This window comes from Tarenaya hassleriana, unplaced genomic scaffold (genome assembly GCF_000463585.1).
Source record: "Tarenaya hassleriana unplaced genomic scaffold, ASM46358v1 Cleome14, whole genome shotgun sequence".
Lineage (NCBI taxonomy): Eukaryota > Viridiplantae > Streptophyta > Magnoliopsida > Brassicales > Cleomaceae > Tarenaya > Tarenaya hassleriana.
The window spans coordinates 1,382,184-1,400,228 of NW_010964598.1; the positions used below are offsets into that span (position 1 = coordinate 1,382,184).

Here is an 18,045-nt window from a genome sequence, read left to right on the forward strand (position 1 = left end):
CTGACGGTCAATAGATACTGTCCACATTGTTTTACCGTATGGGTTGTCGCACCAAATCAGAACCTCTGTTTCAGTTTTTTTGGCGAGTCCAAAGCATAAACGAATGCTGAAATCTACAGGGGAAATCTAAGAGTTATCAACGATGACATTCTTCCCAGATCTATGATCTATTTTCTCGCCATCCAGACAGATGAACCCAATTTCCCTTTTGTAATTTCGAACTCCTGATGACCTAATTCGGGATAAAATTGCGATTTTGGGTTTAGAGAAGATGGAATCGGAGCTCAAGGATGTGAATTCGAATCCGCAGTCGAGCAAAGAGGAACGGCCCTTGCTCAAATCGGATTCCGATACCGCGGTCGCCATTGAAGAGCTCGATAAAAAGTTCGCGCCTTTCGCGAGAAAGGATTTGTACGGGACGATGGGTCTGGGTCCGTTTCCGGTGACGGAGAGGATTAAAATCGCAGTGGCGATGGTGACTCTTGTTCCATTGCGGTTCCTCCTGGTGATGAGCGTTCTATTTATGTATTACTCGATATGTAGGGTTTGTACAATGTTCTCGGCCCCGAATCGTGAGGCCGAGGAAGAGGAAGAGGAAGAGGAAGGAGTTGTGGTGCAGGAAGATTATGCTCACTTGGGAGGATGGAAAAGGGCTGTGATAGTCCGATGTGGGAGATTTCTGTCTAGGGTTTTGCTCTTCGTGTTCGGATTCTATTGGATTCATGAGAGTTATCGAGATTCGACCATGGATTCTAAACCCAAAACTACTTCTGACAAGGTATAACTGCTGATAGTTGGGATGAAACCGGGAGTTGGATTTTATTGTAAAAGGAACTAGCTTTCGAACATTTATTGATAGAGTCTGTACTTCAAGAAAATTAGGCAGAAGAAGAGAATTTAGGTTGTTGCAAAATTTATTGAGACAGGAACTATACAGTCTTTTCCTTTTTAGTCCTCATTGTTGGTGAAGGTGAGCTATAAGGTTCAAGGTTGTGCTTCTTCTACGGATAACTCATGTTCAGCTTTTCTTATGGTGGCAGAATGGCGAGAATGACGAAGCTGAGGAACCTGAAAGACCAGGAGCTATAGTATCTAATCACGTGTCGTATCTGGACATTTTGTATCATATGTCTTCTTCTTTTCCGAGTTTCGTTGCAAAGGTTCTAGTATGCCTTATGCGGAGGCTCTGTTTATGTTCTTTTCTGCACTTTTTTTGTTGATTATATCTAATTGTGTTTTGGCATTAATTTTGTGTCATTGGCTCTTTTTTCTGATGAAGAGATCAGTGGGCAAACTTCCTCTTGTTGGCATCATCAGGTATGCATTGAACAACTTATTGGAGTTCTTGTGATGATAGATACAATTCTCGTAACATCGTTTTTTTTCTTTTATTTGGGTATGAAAGGATACATCGGTTGTTCCTGTAATTAACTCGTGTGTTTCTTCTGGACATCCCAGCATTTTCTTAAATTGGTCATTATCTCTCAACGCTTGTTTTCTTTCTCTGACAGCAAATGTCTTGGCTGTGTCTACGTTCAGCGAGAAGCAAAATCACCCGACTTCAAGGGCGTATCTGGTACGTAGCCGATATGAATTGAAAATAGTTGTCTTGCCTGCATGTTTCTGATCACAAAATTTTCTAGATGAACTTGTCCAATTTTTTTGGCTGCACTCAATTGCCGCTCTGCATAGTCTTTGAAGTATATATCTGATCGTTTTTTGGTCTTTACAGGCACTGTAAATGAAAGAGTCCGAGAAGCATACCAGAATAAATCTGCTCCAACCATTATGCTTTACCCAGGTTAAATGTGTTCTTGTAATAAAGTAACCGGCACTAGAGAACCCTAAAGATGGCTGCCCTAACTTGTTATATAACATGCCTGATCGATACACTTACAAAACAAAGAATCATATCTTATAAGTTTGTTATTTGGTTTCACCGCAGAAGGGACAACTACCAATGGGGACTACTTGCTTACATTCAAGACAGGTGCTTTTTTGGCTGGGACTCCTGTTCTTCCCGTGATTCTAAAATATCCTTATCGGCGTTTCAGCCTTGCATGGGATACAATATCTGGGGTGAGGATCTCTCTCTTAACAATTCCTCATGGTTTCTTGAAGTTCTTGCTAGAGAATGTGAGCTACTTTGTTGAGATTACAAGAGTCTGTTTCTTTCATTCATGTTCTTTGCAGGCACGCCATGTGATTTTTCTTCTCTGTCAGTTTGTGAACCACATGGAGGTGATACACTTACCTGTATATTACCCGTCCCAGGAAGAGAAAGATGACCCAAAACTCTATGCTAGTAATGTCCGGAGATTAATGGCTTCAGAGGTATTGTTTTATTTTCACGGATTTGAACGGAGATAATACTCGTCGTCGGTTTTTGATTTCGTAGATACCCATTTCGCCTGTTTTTCTTGTGCCTGCAGGGTAACTTAATTCTGTCGGATTTGGGACTTAACGACAAACGGATATATCACGCAACTCTCAATGGTAATCTTAGTCTGACTAGTGTTTTCCATCAGAAAGAAGAATGATAATTCAATGAAACTTGCTCTCTGCCTGTCAATGTCTGTAATGTAGTGATTTGCCCGAAAACCATGAGCGTGATTCACAGATCGGATCTCTGATAATAAAAATCGAAACTTTGTTAGACAAACTTCTCGGGTGGGGGATGTTTTAAGGTTGTCTCGTGTTTATGCTTTCAATAACCAGAGAACTCTCTGTTGACGAGAAGCAGGATGGATGGAACTTTGCGCTTGTGAATCTGAAGCATCTCTTCTCTTTCATGTTCATGCAGGTTTGTTATGCAAAAGCTAACAATGGATTCGAATTCCTCGACTGTATATTTCATTGTACGATTCTTTCATTCATAGCAGAAACTCACGAGAAAATTTTTAGTAATATAACGGGCGTATTTATATGATCACATATATCTCGTCGTGTTTCTGAAACACTGTATTCCCTTGGATTCTCCAAAGAACTTGGAAGATTACTGCATCTCTTGTGATCTGCAAATCTTGGCTGATGACTTCCGACATATTACTTTTTGTCCGAATTCAAGAAATAGGGAACGGATGGTTTATACAAGTTCTGTTTCACTCAGACGTTCTTCATGGGTATAACGTTGAATTTTACAGAAACGACGCAGGACCACAATTTCTAAGCTTCTTTTTTTTTGTCTGTTTTTGGACCAACAAATCTACAAAGAATAAACAAACAAGACAGACGATATATAGGTAAAGACAGATGCTTGGACAAAAGCTAGGGTTCATCTAGTTCTTCGTTGTCTCCAATAGGTTCTTCTTCGTGTAACATGTTCATCAACATGTCAATCTGCTCTTTCAACATTGTGTTCTCTCTCTCGACCTCTGTTCGTTTGCTTCGTTCTTGCAGTAGCTGAAGCTGCAGATGTTCCAAACACCGGGAATCTTCCTCTAACTGCTCGTTTAACCCATCTATCTCCCGATCCTGCAGAATACGAATATGAATACGAACATGTTAGTTGAATCCTACATCCATACAGAAACGTTTAGCCAAGTTTCATACCTAAAAGTGGTGTTTCTTGAATTGAAATTTTAGGTTTTCTCATCAACCAACCGTCATTAAGTCATCCGACCACCCTTTTCAGTTCAATTTCCATCTACCTTTCTGTTCATTTCTTGGACAGCAATTCTCCTCATACTCTCAACCACATCAACGTTCACCAACTTCCTCTTCTTCCCGACCAACCATCCTTTCGGGTAGTTTGCAGATTCAAAGTCTGGCGGTGGCAGCAATGTCTCGGCCGATGGCCGTTTCCCGTTGATGTTTTCTACAGGTTCAAGCGGCTGGAAGAGAGCTCTTCTACGCTCGGAAAGGACAGGGGTTGTGGTCATTGGTTCCACCACCTTCTCGGTTTCCATCGCTGTTTCCTTCTTCTCTGGTGTTTCATTCTCAACAGTTTCCGTTGTCTTGTCTGGTTTCACTGCTGCTGCCGGAGAAGACGAGTTAATAATGCTCGGGGATCTGATATATAACATCAACATGAACGTATAGACTGTATCTACAGAAGTAAACCCCGCCATCAAACGAACCAGACGAAAGCTCTGACAAAAGTTTTTTTTTTGTTTGAACCTTGTAACTGATAGTCATGCTATTAATAAGACACATATCATTTCTCGATCTTGTGAAGAGCAATGACATGTTTAGTGACGAACTCATCACTGACATTTTTCCTAAATTTTGAGACAGTAAGAGTAAGATCACAAGACCGAGGCTCTGCCAGTCTAGATCTCTAAAATACAGTTTCAAGAAAGAAAACCAGAAACTGGTAAATAAATCTTCAACCATGGCGTAAAGGGTATGTGCTTAAAACCCAGGCACTTGAATTACAGCAAAAATTCAGCACAAAGAGACAAGAGAGAAGATAGAAGAACAAAAGGCAGAAAAACTGGACAAAAACCTGATCTTTTTCTGGATTTCCACTCGATCTTGGTCGTAGAAACAGGAAACAACCCACCCAAAAACCCGTCGTCCACCTTCTTCTTCCTCTCGTTGACTCCTTTCTCCATCAAATCTCTATCAGCACATCAAATTCCGACAACGGAACAAAACCCAGAAACGAGAAAGAAAGAAAAGAACACCAGACCCAGAATTAGTGGAGAGAAAATTTGGAGAGAGAGTGAGAAGAACGAGGGAGGGCGATGAAGATAACGTGCAAGGGATCCGAAGAAAATCCCCAGACGGTAATGATTTGGCGTTTTGGTGAAGAAGAGGTCTTTGCTTGGGGTTTGAGTTTTGATTACAAATGGACAGCAGATGTCTCTCATCGTTTTCGTACTTGGTCCCACCTCTGCTTAGCTTATTTTTCATGCATTCGTTTTTTTTCCTACCCTCGTTTTTAAAGGAAAATTTAAATAATCCCTAACCTTGTTTATATTTTAGGAAAATGTAATGGCATATATATCCACATATCGCTATATTTTTTTTTGGTAAGACACATATCGTTATTTTATGTGGCGAAAAAAAATACAATTTTTGTTCGAGAAAAAACACCCAAAAAACTCTCGATTTTTTTTTAAAAAATCCATTTAAAATTTTCACTACTATAAATAAATATCTAAGTTTAAAATATTTAAATATCTTATTTTAAAATATTAATCTAAACTTTCAATAATCTATAAATCAAAATAAAACATAAAAAATTCTAAAAAAACTAAATTTTATAATTTGGTTATCTAGTAAATTATATATTTTTAAATTATTACAACAATTTTATATTTTATTTAAATTAGTGAATAATTGGATTTTAACAAATAATTTTGAAAAAAAATAAGAAATTTATATTTTTAAAATAAAAATTATTTAATGCATAGATAAAAAAAATTAATATATTTTTAGTTAATATTTCAGTGTTTTCTTTAATATTTAATATAAGATTTTCTATTTGCAGTTAAAAACAATTTTGATAAGGGTATCCCAAAAAATTAAATATCATAAATAATATCTTGCAATTTTGGAGAGGGTATATGCCATCAACAGATGGAATCTTCCTTGAAGTTAGTAATTTCCTCGATATATGTGCCCCATTCGACAAATAACTTTACGAAAAATCTGGAGGACTTGGTGGTCTTATTTCAATTTCTCAAAAAGAAAAGTAAAATAAAGACTACATATACACCATTGCGAACCGAACCGATATTGAAATCGAACTGTTTAATATTCGGTTCTAATTTGATACATTTTTTATAAAACCAAAAATACCATTTCTGAACCGAACCGTTTGAATACCGAAACGCCCACCTATATATCATAGCATGTGATTTTTTTAAATTAATCACGGAAACAGATGTCATCAAACATTTTTTTTCTTTTTTGGATGGGGTGTGATGTGAATGTCATCCGATTTTTCTAACACATTTTTAAGTTTCGAATTTCTAAAAGTTTTACTGCATGGATTTATAGTTTATTCTTTTTATTCTCGGTCAAATATTAGTTGTTAAATGTCTTATTTATTATTATTATTATTATTATTTCAAACTAAAAGTTGGGCATAAAAAAGAATACTAGTTCCTCTGATCCGCGAGGCCTATTTCTTTATAACTGATATCTTAAATGGGTCTTTAGCCCATTTAATTCTTTACTCTCCTCTTTCTGGGACCGACCCATGGAAAAGCCTAAACAACACTTCGTGCCGTTTTCAGGATCAGTATAAGAACTTCATGTCGGCTTAAGGAACATGACGACCCAAAGTCCAAATCAAAGATTTCGCCCTCCCAGTGTGGTGTCCTTCCCGTCGACCTTCCCCGCGCCGGGGACTATGATCTCTCGAGGAAACTCTCGATTAGGGATTGTGGTGGCAATCAAGGGTTTATTTAGTTATTTATGGTTTAGGGTTTTTGTATGAAATTTTGTTGCTTTCGATTTGCAATTACTTTTGGGTTACCGAAATTTTCATCCATGGGAAGGCATGTTAGTTCATCAGAAGAAGACGAGAGAGTGAGAGCCCAGATGATGAATATGGTGATAGGCGGTCTGAAATGGATAGAGACGAGAAGCGTCGGGCCGGGATTTCGGACGAAGAAGGTGATAAGAGTTCACGTAGAGACAAGCGAGGGAGGGAGCGTGAGGTTAATGGTGAAGATGATGGAAGCAGAATTTTGAAGAGAGATGGGAGAGAAAGAGATGATGGCGAGGGAAGGGACAGGGAGAGAAGCCCCAGAAATGTGAGGGATAGACAGGACATAGAAAGAAGCCGCAGGGGCAGTAATGTTAGAGCGGATTCGTCTTCTGATGATGAGGAAGAGAGACGGCCGAGAAGGGGTCGAAGAGAACGTCCTCCAAGTTCAGATGAAGATGAAGACAGAGAGAGAAGAAGAAGAGTGAGGGTGGATAAAGATGGTGATAACGAGGGGATGGAAAGGGAGAGAAGGCGTAAGGATGAGGAAGGAGAGGGGCAAGTGTCTAAGAATGTAGAAGACAGGAAAATGATTCATAGAGTTCGTCGAGGTTCAGATGATGAAGAAGGTGAGCTGAAGGGAGATAGGATGGAAACAGAAGAGGTTGAAGATGGTGATGAGAGGAGAGGAAGGAAGAGAAGCTTCCGAGATAGGGAGAAACAGGATAGAGAGGGGATTCATAGAGATGGGGTCAGAACAGATACATCATCTGACGAAGAAGATGATAGGGAGAGACGCAGAAGAGATATACGAGGACGAGAGAGGAGACATAGAGATGACCGAGTATCTGATGAAGATGAGGAAGGTGAGATTAAGAGAGACAGAAGAGGAAAAGAGAGGGCAGGTAGGAGACAGGTTGCTGGTGGAATTAAGAGAGATAGAAGGGAGAAAGATGTGGCTGATGGCCGAACAGGCATCCTGGTTCACGACGAGATTCAGAGCGACACAATGATAAGGGACTTAGAGATGAAAAGGAGAGGAGACACAGAGATGGGTGTGATGATGAAAGAGAAAAGGAAAGAACGGAGAGAAAGGAAGACAGCAGAAGTTCTAGGAAAAGAGAAGAGAGAAGAGATGATATGCATAAGGAGGATTCAAAGCCCAAGGGGCAGGGGCAAGGGCAAGAAGCCAATGCATCTGATGATCCCTTGGCTTTGGGAAGGAGCGGCGGCGTTTACATTCCTCCATTCAAACTCGCACGGATGATGAAGGAGGTGCAAGATAAGAGCAGTGTTGAATATCAGCGTCTGACATGGGATGCTCTTCGTAAAAGTATTAACGGGCTCGTGAATAAGGTGAATGCCAGCAACATCAAGAATATAATCCCGGAGCTGTTTGCTGAAAATCTCATCAGGGGGAGGGGTCTTTTCTGCCGTTCATGCATGAAGTCTCAAATGGCATCGCCTGGTTTCACGGACATTTTCGCAGCACTAGTTGCTGTTGTCAACGCCAAATTTCCCGAAGTAGAAAGATTGTCTTGCAGCTTAAGAGGGCCTATAAGCGTAATGACAAGATCTGCATTTGTCTCCCCATTCTGTAATATTATTCTCCTACATCGATTGAAAGAATAACAATTTGTATTTATATGTTTTAATTTTGTTGTTGCAGCCTCAATTACTTGCTGCTGTTAAATTCATAGCACATTTAGTAAACCAGCAAGTAGCTCACGAGATCATTTCTTTGGAGTTGCTTACGGTGCTACTAGAGAACCCGAGTGATGACAGTGTTGAGGTAGCTGTTGGGTTTGTGACAGAGTGTGGTGCTATGCTTCAAGACCTTTCACCAAAAGGATTGCACGGTGACAACTTCTCCCTCGTTTTTTTTTTTCTGTTGCTGAAATCAAGTTTGCTTCAAGAGAAAATTATAACGTTATTTCTTGAGTGGCTGCTCTACTTGCCTGCTTCACCTAGTTCAGTGGATCTGTGATTAGTCCGTGAGTATTGAAAACGACATTCTTGCCTATTGTGTGTGACTTCAGCATGGTTATATATGTTAGTAATATGTGTATTGGCATGTCAAGGTTGGCTGCTTATATCTGAAAATCTATCTGATCACCTGTTCTGTTTTAGAAAATGTTGTCGTCGAGATGTATCACTGCCTCTGTATTTCATGCTACATCATATTGACATCTGTCTTCCTAAGCTATTTTCGGTTATTGTTTGACAATACAGGGATTTTTGAGCGGTTTCATGGTATTCTTCATGAGGGAGAGATAGATAAGAGAGTTCAGTTCCTCATCGAAGGATTATTTGCCATTAGGAAAGCTAAATTCCAGGTAAATAATCTTTTAGGTTCAACTTCGATGGATCATGGATGAAGATTTATATGACTTTTTTTGTTGTTCCCCCACATATGACAGAAGGCTCATCTAATAACTATATGAATCCCCTGTACTCAGGGTCACCCGGCTGTTCGTCCTGAATTGGATCTTGTGGAGCCTGAAGATCAATTGACGCACGAGATCTCTCTCCAAGACGAGATAAATCCAGAAATTGCTCTCGGTATTATATATATAGATTATACTTAGTGTACTTTTTTAATGACATTTTTATATGACTCTGAAATAACACCGTTTTCTCTTTTCGGTCGCAGATATTTTCAAACCTGATCCTGACTTCCTCGAGAATGAAAAGAAGTATGAGGAACTGAAGAATAGTATTCTTGGTGATGAATCTGAGGATGAAGATGGCTCGGATGCTGGTTCTGGGGATGAAGACGACAATGAAGAAGAGGAATCTGACGAAGAAGACGAAGAAAGGACGAAAATAAACGATGAGACAGAGACTAACCTTGTGAATTTGAGGAGGACAATATATCTGACGATAATGTCCAGCGTTGACTTTGAGGAAGCTGGTCACAAGTTGCTCAAGATAAAACTTGAACCAGGACAAGAGGTAATCCTACTAAAGCCAGTGTTAATCATATTTCTAGATCATGGCTTAGATTTTCTCGTCCTCTCTTAACAATTTCTTAGGCTTTGTTTCTCATTTTGAACTCATGGTTTTCCTAATTGCTCAAGTTTTTCATGATCTTCATGATATAAATGAAGCTTGCATTTGTATTTAATCTGAATTTGCAGATGGAGCTATGCATTATGCTTCTGGAATGCTGCAGCCAGGAGAGAACTTATCTACGGTACTAAGGTTTGTTAGGACAATGCTTCTGCATGATCAACAAAGTTCACCAAGAGAATTCCGAGAAATGTTTTGTTCAACAGTACTCCATGATCCATCGGCTCGAGACAAATAAGCTGCGTAATGTGGCAAAGTTTTTCGCTCATCTGCTAGGCACAGATGCTCTTCCTTGGCATGTTCTTGCCTACAATCGTTTAACTGAGGAGGACACCACTTCATCATCCCGTATCTTCATCAAAAAACTTTTCCAGGTAACCAATATTCCTTCTAATTCTGTCTCTGTCATTCAATTTAGTGCAAGACTTGTCATTATTGCATCATTTTTTAAACTGGCTCCTTGCTTCTGGTCGGTCTTTTGGAAAATGGTGAAAAAGGGATCTTCCAATTTCAGATACACATTTTCTGTCTGGAGACATTCGTTTTAGTGCAAGACTTGTCACTATTACATCATTCTTGAAACTGGGCCCTTGCTTCTTGTTAGTCTTTCTTTTGAAAAATGAGGAAAAAGGGGATCTTTCTCCAGGTCTGCCGTTTCATGTTTTGTCAGAATGTGTTCATTGTTCATTGTGTATGTGACAGGAACTGTCAGAGCATCTGGGTATACGGCTGCTGAACGAGAGACTTCAAGATCCAACAATGCAGGACTCTTTTGAAGCTATCTTCCCCAAGGACAACCTCAAGAACACAAGATTCTCAATCAACTTCTTTACATCTATTGGTCTTGGAGGCATTACAGAGAATCTTAGAGAATACCTCAAGAATATGCCTCAGCTTATCATGCAACAGCAGAAACAAGCTTCGGAATCTGAATCAGATTCAGAATCAGGATCTTCATCTGCCAGCTCTAGTTCTTCAGATTCTGCCAGCGATACATTATCTTCCGGTTCTGCTAGCAAGAGAGTCGACAGGAAGAGGAAACGAGGAAGAAGAGGTTGACATTTCCTTTTTTTTCTCTCAATTTTGGCCGATCTCTTGAATCAAAAGCCAGTTTCTGTCATCTCAAATCACACAAGTTTGTAGAATCATTGATGGTGAATTTTGACTTGTGCTTCAAGAAATGTGAGTTCCAATTTTCTGTGGGTTACTTGTATTCCAAGAAACAAAGCTTGCAGTGGTGAATTAGGCAGCCTAATCTAGCTTAGCATTCAGATGTCTCTTCTTGAAAATAATCAAAACCAAAGAAACCAGCTTTCCGGCAATATAGCCTCCAATGGCTCCATAACTCACACTTATAGGCCATTCCTTCACCCAGAAAAGAAAAGGAAAAAAAAATCATTAAAGTATCAGCTGCATGCTCAGAACTCAGAAGTTCATTCTGATCAAATCGTAACCCAGAGAAAAGGGAGAATTTTATCAAGAGAATGATGACGAAACGAGGATGGAGATATTACCTGCCATGGCCTTTCCCAGTCGAGTGGCATAGGCCAAGCTCCAAACCATGCTCCAATGATAGCTCCATAGGCCGGAACAGTGATCATATAATCTCTGTTTGAAGTTGGCCTGAAGGTACAAATCGATGGTTGCTCAAAGCTATGGTACAGATTTTAACACTCATATATCATCAAATGGATTTTTTCAGATTATGGGATCAACCATAAATGAGTGGAAAAGAAGAATTCATGCGGCTGACTCCAAATAAAATTGGCATTAAGGCGATGTTGTTGTCGTTGTGGTGGTGGTGGTGGTGGTGGGATCAACCATAAAGAAGCCACTTTTCATCTTATCTTAGTACATAACCGAAATTTGTGTGTGAATTATGATATATAGTTTATGACTTACTTCATGCAAGAAAACATACGATGCCAATCTGCCCATGATGCACCAAAAACTGCAGCTGCTGGTACAAACTGTGAGAGCAAAAAAAAAAAAAAATCAGACACAATCTAAGGGATGTCCTGGAACTGCTGTCATTATTTCTGCATCAGATGGAAGTATTTCAGGTCAGAGCTTACGGTGAAAACTGACATTAGAAGGGACCAATTAATGGTTTTCCATAGATATCTGCATGGGACAAGCAAACAATGTATCAGTAAACTGCAGAGACAGTATCAGTAGATCATGTTTCCCCTGTGTTTCTGAGATACTCTATTGGGTTTATTTCTTGCCCTTGATCAGTTTAAAAAATATGGTCGAGGATGTCCAAATCAATATTTCAAGAACATTTCTGATTTCAGAAATCTACGAAGACGTTGTTGATAAACAAAATCTTGATGGAACCTACTGCAAGCCAACAGGTGCACCCAAAACAATTGCTCCTAAAGCGTTTACCAGAGCCCCTACAGTAAAAACACAACAGAGGCTTAGACAAACCCAGCAGCAATCTGAGCAAATCTCAACCCTTTAAAGTAGTTATGAGCGATCGGAGATATCAAGTGAATCAGATATGGAACTGAACCAGACAAATAGCAGAAGCCTTGGCAAGCTATGGTCAAGAGAGATACGAGTGAGAAACAGTTCTTCACATGGTCGGATTTGGTTCTGGGTAAGCACCTCGAATTTTCATGTGAACTCAAATGCAGTGCAGAAACGACTAATGTTGATAGATAAATTTTAATGGAGCTGAATGACTAACCAGTAACTAAGCCTATTATGCTCCTTGCAGCAGCTCTCCAGTACTGGAATGAAAGACAAAACCATTACGAGCACCATTACTAACACATGCAGAGAAACGAAACTCAAACACTTTGAAAAGACACGAACTCTTTCGGAAACTGTGTGTATTACAAAGAAGAATCCGTAGCTCCAAAGTGCAAAACTTTGTTGTCTTGCCAACTTCATAAACAATCCACTAGGAAACAGCGAGATAGTTCAGAAACTAAGGTTGCAGAGAAACTGTCCGAACGAGAGAAAACTCACCGAGCATTCATCTGGCTTTTGTCTGAACAAGCTGTAGACGATTGCCACGACCGGAAATTCGATACTCTGAAGAAGAAAAACTTCGAATCAAAACTAAATTCCTGAAAACTCAGCTCAAAGAAATTGAACAAATCAACGATAAAGAGTACCCAGATGAGACGGAGAGTGCGATACGGATCGGAGACAAGATCGACGGCGTAGACATTATGGGCCACCCAGAATCCGACGGCCAGGAATAACCCAGAAACCAAGTAAACAGAAAACGCTACCGAAGCTGAGACCGAACCATCACCGGAAAGGGCGGTTGTGGTTTCCGGTTTCTTCTTCCTCGCCTCTATCATGGCCGTCTCGTCAAACCGAGAGTAGTCGGTATCACATGGAGATGGAAGAAGACGGGACTGGAAGAGCTTATAACGATTGGGCCTTAATGGGCTTGATGGTTAGGTCCATGTGGGTCCAGTATGAGATTGGACTCTAAATTTGGGCCATGATGGGCTTGAAGGTCGACACGTGGCAAAGAAAAAGCTGGGAAAAATATCATATCCAAGCCCCTCAAAATAATTTAAAACTCCTGCTCCTACAGGTGGACACGGATCGGGTATCCAAAATTTTTAGAGGAATCGAATTTGAATCCGACGAGTTATTCATTTCAAAACTCGAACTCATCCCTACTATGATATGCCGGGCTCCGATTTTGAGTTTTCTCAAATTCAATAAACATATGCCATCTACAATGGTCCCCCAAATGGCGTGGCGGAATCTGTCTTTTGTTGCCTTTATTCCATTAGATAAGTGGGAAGAGACTGTCTCGTCTTTGTTGATATGACACACCCTCCCTGAGAATATATTCAACCACCCAACAAAAAAAAAAGATTCCCCAATATGATTGATTTTGGTCTTTGCCCAGATCTTTTTCTTTTCCTTCACGCTTCATTTAATTTGTTTTCATACCATTTATTATGTTTCCTCCTCCTATATGTATATGAATGGTTTTCGTAAATCAAAATTCTGATATTTTTATTTTTTTTCATTTACCCTTTATATGAGGTATTAGAGATATCAGGCACATGAATTCGGGCTACAATAATACTGATTCTAAATAGAGATATCGTTTTAGATGATTGATTTTTTACGAAAATTTTTAATTTCACTCTGAATTAAAAATATCCGATTTCAATAAAGTATTAATGAGAATTTAGATTCTTAACGTATTATTTATGATTTTTTTATATTTTTTAAAAATTGAAGAAAAGAATTTAAAACGATATCTATTAAAAAAATTATGAGGGAGTAATATGGAAAATGAGAGTAGTATATAGAGTGTTTAATCGTATGATTAGATGGGTATCTTTTATTATAATATTCTATCAACATATTTATTTTTCGTCGTCTAGGGGTAGGATGCGATTTAATTATAATATGGTATCTTATCCCGCTCAGATCGGATATAGTTAGATCAAATGTCCGGTGAATTAAAAAAAAACATATTTATTTTTCTTATTAAAAAAACATTTATTTTTCTTACCCTAGAAGAACATGTATCCTCCTCGTGCTTCATGCAACAGCATTTACATTTTGGACCCCACACTCACACACTTGTTTTTTTTCTTGTTCTGATGTACAATCTTTGCTTTATAGTTGGCTCATCTCACCGGTCTTCCTCTCAAATCAATCAGAGAAATAAAAAGAATTGGAAAAAAAAAATCACAGATTCAGACAAAAAAAAAAAACCCAACAATGGAACCTAAGTCTTTTGCATTATTGTGCTTTCTTTCCTTATGTGTTCTCTGCCTCCCCATCTCATCGAGACCCCACAAACGTGTTCCATCTACAAGCACGAGCTCGCTACTCGGCACGGAACGAGCTCAAGGTGCAGTTCTTAATAACAATCGTATACATCTGTCTTCTAAGTATTATGTTCTAGCGGTGGCTTCTTCGTGTTTCGGTTTGGCTATATTTGAATTCGATCATTTCGGTTTTAGAAAAATTATAATCATTTGGTTTTTATATTGAATTCGGTTTGATTTGATTATATTTGATTTGGATTCGGTTATTTTGGTTTGTTAAAAAAAATAGAGTTTTTCTGTTATTTTTTTATTTGGTTCGGCTCAGATCTGGATTCAGTTATTGAGGTATTAACCAAATGGGCCATTATAAAAAATACTCTACTTTACTATTTTGATTTCAAGATATATCATTCTACATCTCTGACTCTGTGACCTATGTGACTAGGAATTTAATCTTGATCACATTGAATTTATAATATTTTTATCAAATAATTAGTGAGATATATAAGATATGAACATAATGAATGGGTGTGATCAGCGTAAATTTAACGTTACGACCAAAATTAAAATAACAAGTTATTTTTTATATAATGCCTAACCAAATAAGTCACTTCTATTATGGTCGTTGATATCATTTTTTTTTTGCGTGTTCTCGTGTGTATGTTTTTTTTTCTTGCATAGAGTTTTTCAATGGCGTAATCGGAGAAGAAGTCGACGAGAAGGGTATTGGTGCAATTCGCGTGGGAAAGGGACAGAGAGGTCGAGGAGTCACCGGCGGGGGAAGCTCCGGCCGGAAACCATATCTGAAACGCAGCTCCACCGCCGGAGCCCGACCATGGCTGCTCTTCTCCGCCGTCTCCGTCTTCTTCACCGCCATCAATGTTCTTTCTTCTTGTCTGACTCATTTACTTTTTTATCTCAACATGTCATGAATGCAGAATGCTTTTGTTTTTTTTTTAAACGAGATTCACGTATATTTAACATGTTCCTATGTGTTAATTAATTAATTAACGCTGAAGCCTTTTTGTAGTTTGGTTATATTTAGAATTATAAAAAAAACATAAGAACATGTTAGATTCATGTATATATATCTAACATGTTTCTATGTTTTCATTCTAAAATTTATAATGTCCATAAAATTTAGATTTCACTTTTTTCCAAGCTATTTTAATTTTATAAATTTAATCCTTTCAATATCACAAATTCATCTCTCTGAACTCTATAAACTATCTTAAATATTTAAACTGACTGGACTCAAATTGTTATTATTTAATGTCACGACGGCAATCGCAGCAAGAACAAAGAACAGGAAATCGGTACTGCGAATGCTTGTTGTGTTATTCATGGCCACCAAGGCTTATATGCACAAAGAGACGTAACTAAACCTAGCTGTACAAGGGATGAAATTCTATCAGATCCTATCAACAAGGTAACAACCCATATCTCGTATTATACATGATATACACGGAATATTCTCGCCCAATACCCCCCCCCTCAAGTTGGTGAGTGCAAGCTTAGTACTCCCAACTTGCCGATAAACCACGAAAACTCTTTCTTGCCCAAAGCCTTAGTAAAAATGTCTGCGAGTTGCTCACGAGTGGAGACGTGGCGTGTAATTATGTTCCTCCGATCAAGGTGGTGTCGAATAAAATGGCAGTCGACTTCAATATGTTTCGTGCGTTCATGATACACGTCATTGGAAGCAATGTGGAGAGCTGCTTGGCTGTCACACAACAAAAGCATCGGGTCCGAATGTGTGACACCAAAATAGGAAAGGAGACTCTTGATCCAAATTAGCTCGCACGTAGCTAGCCGCATAGCACGATACTCGGACTCTGCCGAGGATAAGGATGGTATGGATTGCTTCTTTGTCTTCCAAGAAATCGGAGATGTGCCAAGTTGAACGAACCACCCACTCAGAGATCGACGAGTGAGTGGACAACCAGCATAGTCGGCATCGCACCATCCACGTAATCGCAGATCGCATTCGGCGCGAAACAGAACACCTTGGCCTGGATCACGCTTGAGGTAGCGAACAACATGAAGTGCAGCGTCCCAATGATCTTGCCGAGGATTCTGCATAAACTGAGAAAGAACGTGAACCGAATAGGAGAGCTCTGGGCGAGTGACGGTGAGATAGATGAGCCGACCCACAAGACGACGGTACTTGCCGGGATCAGACAAGAACTGGCTGTCGGAGAGAGCGAGACGGTGGTTCTGGTCTAATGGAAACTGAGCAGGTTTGCAACCAAGCAAACCGGCTTCGGAGATTATGTCGATGGTGTATTTCCGTTGGTAAATATAAATCCCGTCGTTGTTCCGAGCAACCTCCAAACCGAGAAAATATTTGAGGACACCCAAATCTTTCATATAAAAACATGAGCTGAGATAAGACTTGAAAGTTCGAAGAGCAATGGGTGAGTTGCCGGATATAATTAAGTCATCGACATAAACGAGAACACACAAGTGTACGATACCGTCGCGGAAAGTGAAGAGGGAATGGTCCGATTGGGACTGAACAAACCCGTACTTCTGAAGAGCCGACCGAAGTTTTTCGAACCAACATCTCGGAGCTTGACGCAAGCCATATAAGGATTTGCGAAGACGACACACAATACCGGGTTCCGGAGACTCGAAACCAGGTGGCATGCGCATGTAGACTTCTTCTCTGAGATCACCATGTAAGAAAGCATTATGGACATCCATCTGATGAATCTCCCAATGCCGAGCCGCAGCGACAGCCAAGAATGTACGCACAGTAACCATTTTGGCCACTGGAGCAAAAGTCTCGCCATAATCTAACTCGTCTACTTGTCGATTACCCAGAACTACCAACCGAGCTTTGTATCGTTCAACCGATCCATCAGAGCGATACTTGATTTTAAAAATCCACTGACATCCGATAGCTTTCTTACCCAATGGAAGTGTTTCCACTGTCCAAGTGCGATTACTGACCACCGAGGGTCGCGAAGAGCTTCCTTATATGACCGTGGTTCGAACCCGTCGGTTACAGCAACCAAGAAGGCACGGTGAGCAGGAGAAAATCGAACACAATTAACAGAATGGGTGAGAGGATACAGCGAACCTGAAATACGAGAGTCGGGTTGAGCAGGGGACGAACGCGAGACTTGGACGGTGTTCGTGACATAGTCGTGAAGACGGGTAGAAGGAAAACGAGTTCTTTTGCCACGACCCAGTTCCTCGTCTGGGACAGCATCAGTTGGGTGAACCAAGGAGCCCCCCTGTCGTCAACATCCTCGGAGGACTGGATCGAATCCGTAGCATCCGGTGACCCAGAATCGTCACCAGCACAAGTAGGATGACACATATCAGAATCCGTCGAAGCAGTTGCTAGAACAGGAGGTGTCGGAGGCGCCGACACAATGACAGAGTCGTCGAAGTCGGTAAACACAGGCCAAGAATCTGGTGAAACCGAAACAGCAGGAGGGGAAGCCACCGGAACATCGAGAAACGGAAATTTATCTTCGAAGAAGACGACATCCCGAGACACGAAAAACCGACGTCACTACAAAAAAATCAGCAAATTCCAACGAATTTTCCAACGGATTTATCCGTTGGAAATTTTTCAACGGATTTTCAACGGTTTTCAACGGCATTTCAACGGTGATTTCCGTTAAAAATCCGTTGAAAATTTCCAACGGATATCCGTTGGAATCGCCCGTTGGAAATTTTTAACGGAATTTTCAACGTATTCAATTGAAAAAATTAGGGTTGAAATTTTCCAACGGTGTTTCCAACGGATATCCGTTGGAATTTTTTTTGGAAATTTAAAAAAAAAATTCCAACGGAATTCCAACGGATGTC

General features: G+C 39.8%; 5 protein-coding genes and 1 long non-coding RNA gene across 9 annotated transcripts; 3 read left to right on the forward strand and 3 right to left on the reverse strand.

The window, feature by feature from the left end:
- Nucleotides 1-56: 56 nt before the first annotated feature.
- LOC104808171 (lysophospholipid acyltransferase LPEAT1-like) lies at nucleotides 57-2,934 on the forward strand. 3 transcript variants are annotated; one of them, XM_010533769.1, is made up of 9 exons: nucleotides 57-778; nucleotides 1,041-1,160; nucleotides 1,280-1,317; nucleotides 1,512-1,576; nucleotides 1,733-1,801; nucleotides 1,946-2,079; nucleotides 2,194-2,334; nucleotides 2,433-2,496; nucleotides 2,719-2,810. In XM_010533769.1, the coding sequence occupies exons 1-9, from the start codon at nucleotides 272-274 to the stop codon at nucleotides 2,766-2,768; spliced, it is 1,188 nt and encodes a 395-aa protein (XP_010532071.1). In that variant the 5' UTR covers nucleotides 57-271; the 3' UTR covers nucleotides 2,769-2,810. The 3 variants fall into 3 exon arrangements, with proteins under 3 accessions (XP_010532071.1, XP_010532074.1, XP_010532073.1); XM_010533772.1 differs by having other exon boundaries at nucleotides 58-778; nucleotides 2,804-2,934; XM_010533771.2 differs by lacking the exon at nucleotides 2,719-2,810 and having other exon boundaries at nucleotides 58-778; nucleotides 2,433-2,656.
- Nucleotides 2,935-3,160: 226 nt separating this feature from the next.
- LOC104808172 lies at nucleotides 3,161-4,792 on the reverse strand. Of its 2 annotated transcripts, none has more exons than XM_010533773.2 (3): nucleotides 4,448-4,792; nucleotides 3,651-3,976; nucleotides 3,161-3,474 (listed from the first exon to the last, which is right to left on the reverse strand). In XM_010533773.2, the coding sequence occupies exons 1-3, from the start codon at nucleotides 4,554-4,556 to the stop codon at nucleotides 3,268-3,270; spliced, it is 642 nt and encodes a 213-aa protein (XP_010532075.1). In that variant the 5' UTR covers nucleotides 4,557-4,792; the 3' UTR covers nucleotides 3,161-3,267. The 2 variants fall into 2 exon arrangements, with proteins under 2 accessions (XP_010532075.1, XP_010532076.1); XM_010533774.2 differs by having other exon boundaries at nucleotides 3,651-3,973; nucleotides 4,448-4,790.
- Nucleotides 4,793-6,242: 1,450 nt separating this feature from the next.
- LOC104808175 (pre-mRNA-splicing factor CWC22 homolog) lies at nucleotides 6,243-10,649 on the forward strand. The gene is given in 9 exon segments (XM_010533776.1): nucleotides 6,243-7,349; nucleotides 7,352-7,907; nucleotides 7,910-7,954; nucleotides 8,050-8,241; nucleotides 8,615-8,718; nucleotides 8,842-8,944; nucleotides 9,036-9,337; nucleotides 9,523-9,828; nucleotides 10,157-10,649. Coding segments are annotated over 9 exon segments (2,790 nt in total). The 5' UTR covers nucleotides 6,243-6,524; the 3' UTR covers nucleotides 10,514-10,649.
- On the reverse strand, nucleotides 10,603-12,809 carry LOC104808174 (phosphatidylinositol-glycan biosynthesis class F protein-like). Its single transcript, XM_010533775.2, has 8 exons — nucleotides 12,583-12,809; nucleotides 12,434-12,499; nucleotides 12,150-12,192; nucleotides 11,799-11,853; nucleotides 11,530-11,578; nucleotides 11,357-11,424; nucleotides 10,969-11,077; nucleotides 10,603-10,819 (listed from the first exon to the last, which is right to left on the reverse strand). The coding sequence occupies exons 1-8, from the start codon at nucleotides 12,772-12,774 to the stop codon at nucleotides 10,706-10,708; spliced, it is 696 nt and encodes a 231-aa protein (XP_010532077.1). The 5' UTR covers nucleotides 12,775-12,809; the 3' UTR covers nucleotides 10,603-10,705.
- On the forward strand, nucleotides 10,996-11,314 carry LOC104808173. Its single transcript, XR_770901.1, has 2 exons — nucleotides 10,996-11,083; nucleotides 11,157-11,314. It is a non-coding gene; the product is annotated as an uncharacterized LOC104808173 (long non-coding RNA).
- A 1,223-nt stretch (nucleotides 12,810-14,032) lies between the features above and the next one.
- LOC104808361 lies at nucleotides 14,033-15,274 on the reverse strand. The gene is made up of 3 exons (XM_019201938.1): nucleotides 14,898-15,274; nucleotides 14,646-14,653; nucleotides 14,033-14,297 (listed from the first exon to the last, which is right to left on the reverse strand). The coding sequence occupies exons 1-3, from the start codon at nucleotides 15,095-15,097 to the stop codon at nucleotides 14,146-14,148; spliced, it is 360 nt and encodes a 119-aa protein (XP_019057483.1). The 5' UTR covers nucleotides 15,098-15,274; the 3' UTR covers nucleotides 14,033-14,145.
- Between the last annotated feature and the right edge of the window lie 2,771 nt (nucleotides 15,275-18,045).

Excerpts from the sequence above, each read along its gene's own strand:
- LOC104808171 (XM_010533769.1), top strand. The coding sequence starts at position 272 with ATGGAATCGGAGCTCAAGGATGTGAATTCGAATCCGCAGTCGAGCAAA. Across the intron at positions 1,318-1,511 it reads CCTCTTGTTGGCATCATCAG|CAAATGTCTTGGCTGTGTCT; the intron begins GTATGCATTGAA and ends TTTCTCTGACAG. Across the intron at positions 1,802-1,945 it reads AACCATTATGCTTTACCCAG|AAGGGACAACTACCAATGGG; the intron begins GTTAAATGTGTT and ends GTTTCACCGCAG.
- LOC104808172 (XM_010533773.2), bottom strand. The coding sequence starts at position 4,556 with ATGGAGAAAGGAGTCAACGAGAGGAAGAAGAAGGTGGACGACGGGTTT. Across the intron at positions 3,977-4,447 it reads GAAATCCAGAAAAAGATCAG|CAGCAGTGAAACCAGACAAG; the intron begins GTTTTTGTCCAG and ends CTTCTCCGGCAG. Across the intron at positions 3,475-3,650 it reads TCCAAGAAATGAACAGAAAG|GATCGGGAGATAGATGGGTT; the intron begins GTAGATGGAAAT and ends CGTATTCTGCAG.
- LOC104808174 (XM_010533775.2), bottom strand. The coding sequence starts at position 12,774 with ATGATAGAGGCGAGGAAGAAGAAACCGGAAACCACAACCGCCCTTTCC. Across the intron at positions 12,193-12,433 it reads AAAAGCCAGATGAATGCTCG|TACTGGAGAGCTGCTGCAAG; the intron begins GTGAGTTTTCTC and ends CTTTCATTCCAG. Across the intron at positions 11,579-11,798 it reads GGTGCACCTGTTGGCTTGCA|ATATCTATGGAAAACCATTA; the intron begins GTAGGTTCCATC and ends TGTCCCATGCAG.
- LOC104808361 (XM_019201938.1), bottom strand. The coding sequence starts at position 15,097 with ATGGCGGTGAAGAAGACGGAGACGGCGGAGAAGAGCAGCCATGGTCGG.